The sequence below is a fragment of the Alexandromys fortis genome, unplaced genomic scaffold (genome assembly GCF_014885135.2).
Source record: "Alexandromys fortis isolate MF-2015 unplaced genomic scaffold, M_Fortis_MF-2015_v1.1 scaffold_16, whole genome shotgun sequence".
Lineage (NCBI taxonomy): Eukaryota > Metazoa > Chordata > Mammalia > Rodentia > Cricetidae > Alexandromys > Alexandromys fortis.
In genome coordinates, this window is record NW_026067893.1 from 15,615,420 (window position 1) to 15,630,165 (window position 14,746).

Here is a 14,746-nt window from a genome sequence, read left to right on the forward strand (position 1 = left end):
TCCTAGCTATCCTGGAACTTGGAACTAGCAGTTGTAGACCAGGCTGGCCTCGAATTCACAGAGATCTGTCTACCTCTGCCTCCCAAGTGCTGGATTAATGGTGTGCACCACCACCATCCACTAGAATTTTTTTAAAAAATATTTATTTATTTATTATGTATACAATATTCTTTCTGTGTGTATGCCTGAAGGCCAGAAGAGGGCACCAGACCTCATTACAGATGGTTGTGAGCCACCATGTGGTTGCTGGGAATTGAACTCAGGACCTTTGGAAGAGCCGGCAATGCTCTTAACCACTGAGCCATCTCTTCAGCCCTCCACTAGAATTTTTATATATACAAGGGCCCTGCTTCAAAAACAAATCTGTTTGTTATTCCTACCTACACTGAGAATGTGTTAATCTGTCTTCGGCTACCTTTCATTCCTATGGATAATTTTCACTTTCAGAATAGATTTGAACCCACAGGAACAGCAATTGCAACAACAATACAGAGTTTCACAGTTAAGTTTTTATACTTTACTACGTGCTGTGGGAACTCCTTTAGCCTCTTACCTCCCCCCACCCCTGCACCAAAAGCATTGCAGGTATTGTGAGAAAAGCAGAGATTTGATATTCTTTCTTAATCTATTTAATTTCTAGTTACTTGACTGTCTCTCACTTGTCAGGACGGTTGTTTCCATACCCTTATTACCCTGTTGCTACTTGTGGGCCAGCCATGATAAGCTAAGTCTGGGCAGGTCACCCAACCATTATCACCTGGGACTCAGCCATCGATAAATTTAAACGAGAGGCCTGAGTCTCAGTAGTTTACCCTGAAGCAATACCTGGTAGCAGGAAAACACCACAAGCTGAGGTTACCTGACCCCCAGCCAAGAGCAGACCATTCAAAGGAAATGCCTGACCTTCCAACCACTGTACATAGGATCACCTGCCAGCGCACTTCACCGGGACACCCGTAGACAAATGTCAGCCAATCAGGGGTCCTGAACCTCAGAGACCCCTCACACCCACCTTTACTACTGTGTAAACCCAGTTCTAATTGAGCTCGGGGCTCTCTGGTTATTCCAATACATTGGACTTGTGGAGAGACCGAGTTTGCAAACTTGTTTATAACAAAGGCTCTTTGCTTTTACATATGGAACTCGGTATCCTTTGTTGGCTTTTGTGGAGACCCCACGGATTTGGGCATAACACTAATTGGTCTGGATCTTCAGAAAAATCAATGTACTGAAAAAAGAAAGCAAATAGGATCAAATGAAAATGTTAAGGAATTGCTTAATTCCCAAATGAAAATAGACCCCCATCTATGAAAGTAATTGTGGAGAACCCCTAAATATCCATGTTTGCTAGGTCTTGTTGCTGAATTAACTTTCATCTTCATTAGTGTGCTAATATTAAGGTCACTTAAGGGAGGATATTTTATTTCTGAGGTGCACACTGAGGTCTGCACTTCACTTTTTAAAAACTCAGTGACAGTGAAACTGCATAGTTACATGGAGAGAAGTGAGCAAGACAGCAACTTTGGCAAAGCTGACACATTGAAGTGAGGTGATGATTGTTATTCTATTGTGTTAAAAAGGGGGCTTCGGCGACGTCTAGGTCACCTTTATCACAATAAACGTACCGACTAGAATTTGGATCCCTAGAGCCCATGTAAGTCTGGGCAAGCTCGAGGGCCCATGGTTCAGAAAACAGAGTTAGGGATCTTTTGGGCAAAATAAGAGTTGGGAGGAAAGGAGGAAGACTCTTGACTTGGCCTCTGGCCTCCACAGGCACCTGTATGTGTGTGCCCACCTATGCAAACACACACACACACACACACACACACACACACACACCAACACTAAAATAACAACGACAAAACAAAACAAATCCACTTAGGGTTGGAGAAATGTCTCGGCTGTTAAGAGAGCTTGCTCTTTGATGAGATTTATTGTTTAGATCCCAGAACGAGAGAGAGAGAGAGAGAGAGAGAGAGAGAGAGAGAGAGAGAGAGAGAGAGAGAGAGAGAGAGAGAGACTACTAGTTCACTAATTTCCAAATGTTTCTAAAACAAACAAACAAAACAATTAATTTGTTTTTCGTTTGTCCAACTCTTTCACTGTCTCTATAGTTTTCCTTTTAAAGCAAAACCGCGTAGAGATTTGTCCCTCTGCCCTCACTGTAGATTGGTGGTTTCTCATTGGCTGATCTGCGTGACGCCACATCTCCGCGCTCTGGCGTTCTAACCTTGAGCGCGTGTTTGTGTTTCCAGCTTTGGGTGGCTGTCTCAGTACAGGCTGTTATCACTCATGGCTCAGCAGCCCCTGCGTCTGTGAGTTACCTTGCATCGGAAGACTCAGGAACCTAGCGGGGAAAGGCAAAGGGGAGAGAGGCGGTCGTAGAAGCGGGGGTCGTTCCCTACACTGGGAAAAGAAGACGGAGGGGAGGTCGCTTGGCTGCTGGGAGCGGGAGTGGAGGCTTACTGTGCTCCTTCTGTCGTTTTTTCCACCCTAGTGCCTTCTGAGTCTCTCCGGGAGAGATAAAAACTTGCGGAGCCAGACTTCCTGTTTTTAGGCCTTCCCTGCCTGCCACGAATCATCTCCCTTTCATTTCTCCCCTCGTGGCATTTATTGATTAGCCAAATACTTGAAGACATCGGGTGCACTGATGGGTATTGACAGACAGGATAGTCGTTGCTCCTGTCCCGGCGTACTGTTGTGGCGTGGTCGGTTAGCGAAGACAAGACTTTATTCAGAAAGATGGCTGAGTAGCGGTAGTGTGCCATGCATGGTGCCAAGCGTTGCACGAATGAGTTTCTGCCTTGATAGCTGATAGTCTCGACCAGAAGAACAGGTGTCAACAAATGCGGAAAATGTAGGAAAAAGTTGACGGTTCTGGAGGATATATGATGATACTTGACTTAATGGAGGGAATTAAGGCTTTCCTGAGAACGTGAAGATTTAACTCTGGTAAATATTGTCGTTATCCCAGAGAAGTCACCGAAATGTTTAAAAGCTCCTTAGCGTGATCCAGTTTTCGTTGTGGAAAGTGGTTCTGCTTGAAAGGTGGGAAACCAATCAGAGCCAAAGTAGAGGAAGCTAGGATTAGTTAGAATGCTGGCAGAGGGAAAGTTTAGGAATTGATGGTTTATTGTACAGGTGCAGTCAGTAGGGCTTGGTGGTGTTTTGGTTGTGAGGAACTCCCACTGTAAGGTCACAGATTTCCCTCTTAAATCATTGGGATCAGAAAACACCGTAAAAGGACTCACAGCAGACAATGAATATTGAACGTGCCTCCCAGGAATTGTTAGTCAGTGGGGCTTGAAAAGATTTCTAGAGGTGCTTAGAGAATAAATCAGATTGCTTAATCATTATGGCAGAGTTTGTTCTGAAATGGCGCATTTTGGGATTTTGAGAAAGAGTGCCCATCTCAGCTCACCAGGAAAACTCCAGAGATTTACTCGGCCCTGGTGAATGGGAAAGGCTTTGAGGATGAGTGCAGAGGGGCTGTTAGGACAGAGAACTTGCTTAGAGAATAGCAGAGAAGAGCGTGATCTGTTGGCAGTTTGGAGAGAGTTCAGTTAGGAAAACTAAAAGAAAACACTGGAAAGATGGGCTAGGAGCCTAGTCAAACTTGCTACAAGAAATGGGCACCTTATAAGATCTGAGGAAGGAGCATTAAACCCATGGCGGTATGTGGCATGAGAAAATGAATGGGTTCCTTGTAAGACCCGAGGAAGGAGTGTTAAGCCAATGGCGGTATGTGGAATGAGCAAAGGTACTGGAGATCCTTGTGGTTCCTAAATTGCTATAATGTTTATCTCCTGTTTGCAGCTTGGCTTGTGGAGATGTTGAAGGAAAGTTTGATGTTTTATTCAATAGAGTTCGAACAATTCAGAAGAAAAGTGGGAATTTTGACGTAAGTTGGCCATTCTTACTGACACTTTACTACTCTCGTCAGACATTAAAGTGGGGGGTCCTTTGTTAATTTCATGGTTGACTCTCCCTTTTGTTGTTGGGTTGAATTTATTTATTTATTTATAATATGAATTTAGTAACTGTGGACTAACGGACTGATGGGAAAAGGAGAGCTATTTACGGTGCACTTTTTTACACTGTTTGAATTTCAGCCTTGTTACTATCTTACTGTTCCAAAACCCAAACTAAAACAAGCAAACAAACTGAACAGAACCAGGCAGTTCTGACAAGTGGGTTTGGTAAGCACAGATCTACTTCATGAGTGTGTGCTATGGATTAAATCAGGTAACAGATGTGCAAATGCTTCACAAGAGAAAGAACTGGAAATGAGTGTTGTATCTGGTTGCCAAGTAGATTTTGAGTCCTTAGACTACAGAAGAGTACTGGGGCGCGGGGAGAACTTGTTCATTATGTTGAAGGTTAGTAAAAACAGTGGGAGGCAGATGTGGTGTTCTTAAGCTCCTCGTTTCTGAAGTCTAATATTTAAGTGTCATATTTCACAGAGGGATTCTTTAAATGTCTGTTTCAGTACCACTGTGTGTTCCAGTGTTCCAGGGAAGGAGGATAGAGAGGCGCTGGGAATCTTTGGAAAGCACGTTAATTCTGCCTTCTCAAAGTTCATATTCCCTACCCCCCCCCCCCCCCCGCCCCCAATTAGATTTGATTGTCAGTGCATCATAGTTTGATAATTCATAGGTTTATCAGTTAACTGTTCTTAAAGATGTTTTCAAATTCTACAAATCGAAGAATAAATACTTGGTTTGAGACTACTAAGTAGAGTAGTTAACTGGTTATCACAGTGAATAATGTGCTGTTTAATTTATTGTTTTAATCTCATATATCTTTAAAAAACTCATTTTAGCTGCTGTTGTGTGTAGGAAATTTCTTTGGCTCTACCCAAGATGCTGAGTGGGAGGATTATAAGACTGGCAACAAGAAAGGTACAGAAATTATTTTTCTTTAATGTGTGATTTCTAACCAAGTGTCAGGGGCTGTAATTGTTGGTTGCTTTTCACATATTAGTTGCTGAAGATCTCTCTCACACATTGCCGAGCATAGCTGCTTTCAGAGAATTTCTTTCTTGCCCCTGGTGGCGCATGCTCGTGGTGCTAACACTTGAAAGGCTAAGGTAGAAGTATCATAAATCCAGGACAGGCCAGTTTGACCTGCATGTCTAGACTGTTTAAACAAAGCAAAAATAACGAAGAGTAGTATGTCTTTCTTGAACTCTGCATTGAGAGAAGAGGATGCATATGTGTAATCCATTTTGTCCCCACATTTTGAATTTTGTCCAGTTTCATTCTACCAAAAGAATTGAAAAGTGGAACTAGCATGCTCTTTCATTGTTTTCGAGCTTTTTCATGAAGTGCTTTTTAAAAAAAATATTTTTTCTTTATTTCCAGAGAGCCAATTTCTTAGCTCACTTTAAAAAAAAAGATTTATTTATTTTTATGTACATTGATGTTTTGTCTGCATGTATATCTGTGGGAGGGTGCCAAATCATCTGGAACCAGAGTTACAGACAGTTGTAAGCTACCACGTGGGTGCTGGAATTGAACCCATGTCCTTTGTAAGAGCGAATAGTACTCTTAACTGTTGAACCATCTCTCCAGCCCTGTCAAGTGCTTTTATTAAAATATTATTAAATTTTATAAAATTATAAAATTTTATTAAAAGTACATTGACTGTGTACTTTAAGATGGTAATTCATCAGCTTAGTGATATTATTTAGTAAGTAGTCAAGCCACCAGGGTTAGATTAGGAATCCTCAGTGGTGAGCATGTGGATGGCTGTGGAAGGAACTCTTTACTCTTGTTGTGACTGTTTTACTAATGAGGAAACATTTCTGGAACGTCAGAGCAGATCCAGTAACCATATGGTGCCATGTCTATTTCCTTTTTAGCTCCTATTCAGACATATGTGCTTGGTGCCAACAACCAGGAGACAGTACAGTATTTCCAGGATGCTGATGGGTGTGAATTAGCTGAAAACATCACTTACCTGGGTGAGTTAATATTTGTTGTTGGTAATGAATTTAGTAAAATATTTCCAGGGATTAGTTTCTCAGGAGGAGTTTTGACTGGATCCTACTGCCATTACTGCTTGACAAAGTTAGGCGTTGGTTTTGTTTTTCCTTCTGGGGAAGGTTTTCCCTCTAAGTCTGCATCTGTATCCCTTTGGACAGTGATGTTTCTTCCTCCTCAGTTTGCTATTCCCCTAATCTTGTGTTCCTGTAGCCCTGTGCACGCTTCCTCCACCAGCTGAGTGGTCAGTGCCTTGCTCACTGTGTGGAGAACTTGGGGCACACATCCCGTCTTTCCTTCAGGACTTGCTGCTGCACATATACCTTGCTTGCTGATTTAGCAAACTAGCTTTACTCTAGGCTTTAGTCTAAGGCTTTGGCTACTTAAAATTTTAGTGTTCCTCCTTGGGCTTTTTCATTCCTTTTGTCTCTTTTCCTAGTTCAGGGCCTCTCTAATTCTAAGTTAAAGCTGCTCATAGCCCCCTGCATTTCTTCAGTGTCAGGATAAAAGCAACTGTCAAGTTTTGCTATTGTTCCCTCCCCACCCTCTGCTGTTAGTTTACTGTGTCCTAGATCATTCATTTTACTGCTTTCTAAGCTGTGTCCTTCACATTTCTTTTGGTCTTGTATCTTTAGCTCCTGTATTTCCTTTGTTAGACGTGCCCCGCTTCAGCCTGCCACAGTTTGTCATCGCCTTCAGGCCTGCATCAGATGTGGCCCTCACGGGAGCAATTTCAGCTTTCTCCAGTCACATGAAATCCTTTAGTCAGATTGTTGAGGGAAACTTTTTTCTTATATGATTTAAAGTTTATTATATTATTATTTGCATTACTAGAGATTAAACCCAGGTCTCATACATTTGCTAAGTGTGTGCTCTGCCTCTGAATTGTTGCTATAGTCCCCATGCTTATTGATTTTAAAGTTTTCATCATTATTAGTTATGTGTGTGTACATACATTTGCCTAATGCAAGTGTAACCAGAGGACACCTTTGGAGTTGCTTCTCTTCTCTCACCTTTATGTGGCTTCTAAAGATTGGACTTAGGCTTTTAGACTTGCAGAACATCTTTCCTTGAGCCACCTTAAAAAAATAAGAATTATTATTTTCTGTGTATGGGTGTATTGCCTATATAATATATGTGTAGGTGTGTACCATGTGTGTGCCTGGTGCTCTTGGAGATCTGGAACTAGAATTAGAGACTTTTGTACTATCATGTGGGTGTTAGGAACCACACCTACATGCTCTGAAAGAGCAGCAAGTACTCTTTGTGGCCGAGCCCTCTCTCCAGTCCTCTGCATAGTGGTTTTTAGCTGCTGTGAAGCAGACATTGTGAAACCCATTTGTAAGCGATATGGATGCAGGGCTGACTGGTCACCATCAGTGTGTTTTTCTGGTTTGTATAAGAACACTGTTGTATTTGCCAGCCATTTTATTAGGCGAATTCCACTGAGCCACGTCTTTCAACAGTGATCTTGTTGGTGGGCCTGTGATAGCCCAAAACACTGCAGCTGTGTATAATTTGATAGTTCTTTCTCTCCAACATCCATTGGTATCAAATTTGGGGAGTTGGTACTATAAAGATAAAAAATAAAGCTGCCTACAGGGTCACGCTGTTGAGGAAATAGAGAGAGGGGAAGCAAGGAGATCAAAGTAGCCCGATTAAGAGGCTGTCATGGGGGGGCTGCAGGTAGGTGCTGGAGGACAGGGCAGTGTGCAGACACTGGCAGTTTCAGTCAGTGACCAGAAGCCCCAAGAGCTGCTCAAACTTAATGGAATAGAAATATTGTCAGAACCATGCAGTCTGGGCCCCTTGGAGCCAGGTGGGGCTGTAGGAGTCACACTCCTTCAGCTGTGTAGAAGGGCGGAGAGCCGGGAGATGGAAGCATGGGGAGAGAGAGTAAGTGGCACATTTCCTTCACAGTTTTGACTAAAACTCACTCATTTTTCTTTGGACCCAGGTCGAAAAGGTGTCTTCACTGGAAGCTCGGGACTGCAGATTGCCTATCTCAGTGGGACAGAGTCCTTAGATGAGCCAGTCCCAAGTTACAGTTTTAGTCACACGGATGTGTCTTCTTTGAGAACAATGCTGTGTTCGGCATCCCAGTTTAAGGGTGTTGATATCTTGCTCACGTCCCCGTGGCCCAAGTATGTGGGGAGCTTTGGGAATTCTTCTGTGAGTAGTGCTTGTTCAGTTGAAAATTTTAAAGCAAATTACACTGGTTTAAGTTGGACCTTTAAAGTTTTTCTCTTTATTTTGAATATTTTAACTCATAGTACTTTTTCCTAGAAGTGTTTTGTGAACACTTTCAAGATTCTAAAAGCTACATCTACTGACAAAAACAGAAGTTGATCCCATAAAAATATAATTTACAGATGAGATTTCTGAATCATAATTACAAGTGAATGGTTTTTGAAATTGTGTTTTCTAAAGTAGCCTCCTTTTACCTTTTTCTTTATTCATTTTGCAAGTTTATTAATGCCCAGTGGGAAGATTTATAGCTATTGGCACCTCTCCAGTTGCATTTACTTACCCCTTTCCATTCCAAAATAATGGTTTTTGGCTATCAAAATATATTGTAAAATTGGGTCATTGTAACTCTCTGTCAGCAATGTAACTATCTACAGATGGGAAGAGCAAGGTGCTAAATATGAAATCTCTGGTAGCAACACTAGCATGGGATGCCCTAGAACCTACCTACGTATTTACAGTCCTGAAAATGAGCTGCTACCAGTAAGCTATGACAGATAGACGTGGCCTAAGGGAGGCCCTGGAAAGGGTGTATAAGGTCGGAAGCTCAGCTGAGCCTCAGTGGAGGGAAAGGCAAGACTGAATTTGAGAATAAGCCCTCCCAGTAGATTCGTCACTGAGTGATGTTCCAGGGTGGCCTTGTGTGCCAGTCCTTGCTGACTTAGCACTAAGTGTCAGCCAGGAGGATGGCGAAAGGAAGAGAGCCTAACATCTCTTTTCTGCTGACCCGTGGTTATTCTGCTTCTACAAAGGAAGCCCCTTATTTTGGGGAGAGCTAAAATCAGCAGGGGGTGGGGAACTTTGGTCAAAGTTTATAAATAACCATATAAAATTTTTTGTTGTTTTTGTTTTGTTTGTTTTTTTGAGACAGAGTTTCTCTGTATAACAGCTCTCGCTGTCCTAGAACTCACTGTGTAAGCCAGGCTGGCCTCAAACTCACAGAGATCCACCTGCCTCTGACTTTCAAGTGCTGGGATTAAAGGTGTGTGTCACCATGCCTGGCCCATATAAGATTTTATAGGAAAGAAAACGATATAGTTAGCTTAATCATTGTGATGCTACAGCTAAGTTCAAGGTCAGTCACCCACCTTTTAGCAAAAACTTGAAGAAGGAAAGCATCAGACAAAAGCTAGGCGTGTTCTAGGAGCAAGTCCACCATAGCAAAATGTCTTTATTTGCAAGCTTCTGTTTGTTCTATTTTGTTTTATCTGAGACAGTCTCTGTGTATCCCAGGCTGTCCTGGAACCTGCTATGTAGACCAGCCTGGCCTTGGACTCACGGAGATCTGCCTGCCTTTCTCAGATACATAGGTACCCTTAAAAGCATATTTATGGAGACATAATTTATAGGCTGTAGGGAGAGACCTGTCTTCAGAAAGAGCTCTTAGTGAGTGTTTTAGAGGTCATCATGGAGGGTTGCCTTGCCATGTGTCCACTGATTTCCAACAATTGTGCTGCTTCTGTAATTGTAATAGTCCAATACTTTTATGTGTTTGATTGCCCTAGCTATGCAGTTCACTGCAAATCCTGCAGTCCACATTTGTATCTGTGTATGGATTAGAAAGATATTTCAAAACGCTTTTTTGTTTCTTTGTATTTGTTCATAATTCCTGAGTCTGTGTTGATAATCAGGTTCCTATTTACTAGGGAGGAGTAGATACCAAAAAGTGTGGCTCAGCTTTGGTCTCCAGACTTGCCGCAAGCTTGAAACCAAGGTATCATTTTGCTGCTTTGGAAAAGTCATATTATGAGAGACTTCCGTACAGGTGAGTAACATCTCAGGGGTCTTCTCTGCAAACAAACCATCATCCTGTTCACTTTTAGCCATATATCTTGGCTCCTTCTAGTACTAAGGCACCAGAGCAAGTGATTGACTATATTAGCTTCATTTTTGTTGTTGTGGTAAAATCTCATGGCCAAAAGGGTTTATTTCAGCATATAATTCCAGGGGAATACACCAGGGAGGAGACACATGCAGCAGGAGCAGGGAGCTGGCTGATCACATTTTATCTACACATAGGAAACAGAGAAAGACAGACCAGGAAGTGGGCCAAGGCTCTAAACCTTCAAAGCTCGGGACATACTTCCTCCAGCAAGGCTCCTCCACCCAAGATTCCCCAAATAGCTCCACTAAGTGTTCAAAAACACATGAGTGTCTGGAGGACATTTCCCATGAGACACCACCCTTATAAGTCATTAATTTTCTCTCTGTTTCCTAATGAAATAAAAGAGGTTAGACTATGACCTTAGAAGTTTGGGGTCTACCATTACAGTGCTGGGTAATCACTGTAGATCCTTAGGTCCTGTTCTTGTTGGTTTTGGTGGTTTGTTTTCTTCTTTTTCTTTGTTCATTAGTTTTTGTTTTGTATTGTTTTTGAGACAGGGTCTCTCTCTGTAGCCCTGGCTGTCCTAAAACTTTATATGTAGATCAGGCTGTCCTTGAACTCACAGAGATCCACACGTCCCTGCTTCCTGAGTCCTGGATTAAAGGTGTGTGCCACCACCATCCAACTCATACTTTTTTTTAAAAAATATTTATTTATTTATTTGTTTATTTATTTATTTATTTATTATGTGCACAGCATTCCTTCCATGTGTGCCCGCAAGCCAGAACGGGGCGCCAGGTCTCATTATAGATGGCTGTGAGCCACCATGTGGTTGCTGGGAATTGAACTCAGGACCTCTGGAAGACCTCCGGAAGAGCAGTCAGTGCTCTTAATCTCTGAGCCATCTCTCCAGCCCCCAACTCATACTTTTAAACATAGGTTTTAGAGAAAACATATAGTATTTATTTTTCTGAGTAGTTTCTCTTAACATATGATTTCTAGTTCAGTCCATTTCCTTGCAAATGTCATGCTTTCGTCTTTAGTTATGGTTGGAAATCCCATTGTGTATGTGCACTGTTTTTAAAATCCACTCTTCTGTTGCACAGTCAGGTAGTTGCAAGTGAAGCGTGTAGCAGGAACTGTGGATGTGGATGTGTGAATGGAAGCCGAGTGGCACTTCAGGGTCATAGGGTGGCTCTGCCTGCCTGTGAGAGGCCTCCTCATGCTGCACCACTCACTTTCCCACCGGCAGCAGTCAAGGGCTCCCTTTGTCCTGTCCCTCATCACTATCTGTAGTCTCGCTTAGGATGACATGAAAGAAGGAGGGGCTACTTGAGGGAAGGAAGAAAACCAGGGAAGGTGGTAAGGGGAAGGTCATGAATTAAAGCAAAGTATAAAGATTCGTGTATGAAAATGCGACAATGAAACCTAATGCTCTGTGAAATAGAATAGAGTGACTGAGATCTGTTATCTTTCATATACATTTTAGAAACCATGTTGTTCTACAAGAAAGTGCACAGCATGCCACCCGCTTCATAGCTCTGGCAAATGTTGGGAATCTGGAAAAGAAAAAGGTAAAGATTTGGATGTTTGTTGGTTATGCTTCATCATCTGCTTGGGAAATGTTTTTCCTCTAGTTTGGCTTTCAGATCTTCTGGGCGTTCCTAGCAGCTTCAGCAACTCCTTTGTAAAGGCAGGTTTTCTTGAGTGCTTTGTAGGAGGTCTGGGAGAAAGGGCCTGGCGCCCTGGGATACGGCAGATTAAGAGACTGTTGCTTCCCATCCACATCCATGTGGTTGCCTCTGTTGCTGCATGCGTTTGCCCTCAGATGAAATGCTTGCTTGTTTCTAGCAGCTTCATTGAGCTGAAATAATAAAATCTCAGGAATATTCTTAAAGTTTGGTACAGTGGCGTATGCCTTTAATTCCAGCACTTGGGAGGCAGTGACGGACAGATCACTGTGAGTGCGGGGCCAGCTTGGTCTACATAGTGAGTTCCAGGCCAGCCGAGGTTACAAAGTAAGACCCTGTCTCAAAACAACAGCATCAGCAAACAAAATGAAACGTGTGTGTGTGTGTGTATTAAGCCTTCCTTGATTTTTGAATTATTAGTTATACCTGGAATCTAGAAAATAGTGCAAGATGGGAAAAAAATAAATCAGTAAAGTAGGTGGTATGCTTCGCTTCTCTGGAAATGTTTTGCTAATGCTAAAAATTAGACTGCTGAGCGAGATAGCTAAAATCAAAAGCAGTCCAATGAGAAAATAGGCAGAAGAACCTTCCTCTCTAGCCTTCATAGCATGTTATAACAGTGTTTAAAAGGTAAGTAGCCTCGTGTTCACTCTTCCTGTTTTAAGCTTTGCAGCTGTTGCTGGCAGGTATAGAGTAGTGTTATAAGCTGACCTTTCAGGCTGAGCAGTGCTCTGTGAGTCAGGCTCTCTCAGTCTCAGAGATGCACAGTGCGGTGCATGTCATAAGAGTCAAAGTGCACAGTTTTAACTTGACAAGCGCTATTGGTCTCAAAATTTTGTTCTAGTGTTTATCCTTACCAGCTGTGCGTGTTTTCCTTTCCCCTTTTCTATACTCTGAATAGTACCGGGTTTTCCCCAATACAGTTAAATGGAAGGTAGGGTATCCTTATGATGTTTTATTTCCCATATTGTGTTGAGGCAAAGCATATATTCATGCCTAAAGTTTTCTATCTTACGCCATTAGCCCAAGATTTATAAAGTATATATGACTTATTCTCTTGTTTGCTGCTAGTCCCCAAGGAAATGTATCAGCATGTGTGTGAATTGTGTAGTGTCAGAGACGGAAGGTTTACCTTCTCCAGTTGGGTTGCTCATGAAGAACATGGAAAGGGAGTGTCACAATTCTGTTGTCCACATAAACAAAAGATGCAGTGACAGGAACAGAGTTTGTTTTCAAGGCTTACAAAACAAGTCCTCCTGAGCCTTGTAGTGAGGTTGTCATTGTTCCCCTTAGTGAAGGACCTAGTCTCTTTAAGGGCTGGGGCTTTAATTTGTTGCTCATTACTGCATGAGCCCTCATTAGTCATGGCAGAGGCCACCGGGATGGCATTTGCTACAGTTCTGTGTATTCTCAGAGCCACAAACAGGATTATGATTTTGTTCATGTCGGAGGCGTTCTATGAAATTGTCGTCATAAGCTGAGTTGATTATAGTGAGACAAACAGTATTTTCCCTAACTTTATGTTCTTTTTCTTCCCTGGAGTATCTTTATGCGTTCAGTATTGTTCCGATGAAGCTAATGGCTGTAGCAGAACTGGTGAAGCAGCCTCCAGACGTCACAGAGAATCCTTACCGAGAGTCTGGAAAGGAAGCAGCTGGAGGAAAGCAAATTCCAGCCCCGCAGGTGAATTCTTTTTGTGGGCTGGGATTCGGGGCCAGGTTGTCCTCAAGTGTGCCTTTCCTGACCACAGTTTCCTGTACCAAGCAAGTTCAGTTTTAGACTTACAATGATTTTCCTCTTGGCAAATCATGATAATATTTAGAAAATCCTAATAGATTGTAATTAAGATCAATTTTTTAATTGTATTTTGAGGTTAGCAGTTCAGTGTTGAGCCTTTGCCTAAGTTGATTCATATTGTTTTTCCTTGTCTTAAGTTGATTATTCTCAGTTTTCCAGGCAAAGGTCCATTGGTAGCAGAGATTATGATTTCTATAATGATTTTCTAGTAGAGAACTTTAAAGAACTTTCTCAGTAGCAGAACTTTAGAAATTAGCTTTTCCCCCACTAAAGCAAGGACAATCAGGTTTTCATGTTAGGATGCACAATCTGCTTTCTTGGACTTCTCTGCCCACTCAAAACTACTTTTCTGCCTCCTCTTTTTAATCTTTGCTCCTAATGGGTCTTTGACCTTCTCGTCTCTTTCGTTGAAGTTGGATCGGACTTGTTTCATGTCTGAAATTTTAGAACTCCGTGTCATTATTGGGAGAGAGGGGAAAATGCAGTGGGTTCATACTGCTCTGGTTTGGGGAAGAATTGCTCTATGCCTTGCATTGCAGAGGACATAAATGTGCTGGTGGTTGGGTAAGGATGCTGGGATACAGGACTGGGAGTCGAGGCGTCAGACTTGGAAAGATACTTCTCTTCCACAGAGTGGGCAGGGCAGGGCTGAGAGGAAACGGGTGAGTGGAAGGAAAGTACCTTACTGTTTGGTGGTCTGTCACTGTGTAAAGGCCCGCTGAATAGCATGCTTTTCACCATTGGCCGTTCCAGGAAGAATCTGCCTGTCAATTCTTCTTCGATTTGAATGAAAAGCAGGGAAGGAAACGGTCATCCACAGGCAAAGATAACAAGCCTCCTCAGGCCAAGCAGCCACGCAGGCCTCGTAAGTACTTTGGACTCCTTTGGGAGCAGTAACTTTTTTGGAGGGTGGAGGGTTGTTTGGAAAGTGGCATTGCAAAGAGCATCTTCTAGCAAAGAAAAATTTTACGGAGCTATTAGGAGCAAAGTGAAAACAGAATAGTGTAAACAACCTGACTTTGAGGCTGTTTGAGACTCTTCCTGTAAGAATAGAGAGAGAGCTCCTTTTGTGATGCGTGAGACTGACGTGACTCATAAAATAATAGAATAATCACACTGAGAGGAAGGATGGTCAGGCTAGCTTTCGTTGAGGTCCTCTTTCTCCCTCCCTCCCTCCCTCCCTCCCTCCCTCCCTCCCTCCC

At 42.5% G+C, this 14,746-nt stretch overlaps 1 protein-coding gene across 1 annotated transcript in view; it reads left to right on the top strand.

Annotated features, from left to right (window-relative positions):
* Positions 1 to 2,201: 2,201 nt before the first annotated feature.
* Positions 2,202 to 14,746, top strand: part of Cwf19l1 (CWF19 like cell cycle control factor 1) — a 23,001-nt gene continuing 10,456 nt past the window's right edge. Inside the window, exons 1-9 of the mRNA XM_050146117.1 lie at positions 2,202 to 2,315; positions 3,817 to 3,901; positions 4,823 to 4,901; positions 5,864 to 5,965; positions 7,942 to 8,156; positions 9,878 to 9,996; positions 11,546 to 11,630; positions 13,290 to 13,430; positions 14,298 to 14,409. Of these exons, the coding sequence (XP_050002074.1) occupies positions 2,293 to 2,315; positions 3,817 to 3,901; positions 4,823 to 4,901; positions 5,864 to 5,965; positions 7,942 to 8,156; positions 9,878 to 9,996; positions 11,546 to 11,630; positions 13,290 to 13,430; positions 14,298 to 14,409 (961 nt within the window). The 5' untranslated portion in view covers positions 2,202 to 2,292. The remainder of the gene's footprint in view (positions 2,316 to 3,816; positions 3,902 to 4,822; positions 4,902 to 5,863; positions 5,966 to 7,941; positions 8,157 to 9,877; positions 9,997 to 11,545; positions 11,631 to 13,289; positions 13,431 to 14,297; positions 14,410 to 14,746) is intronic.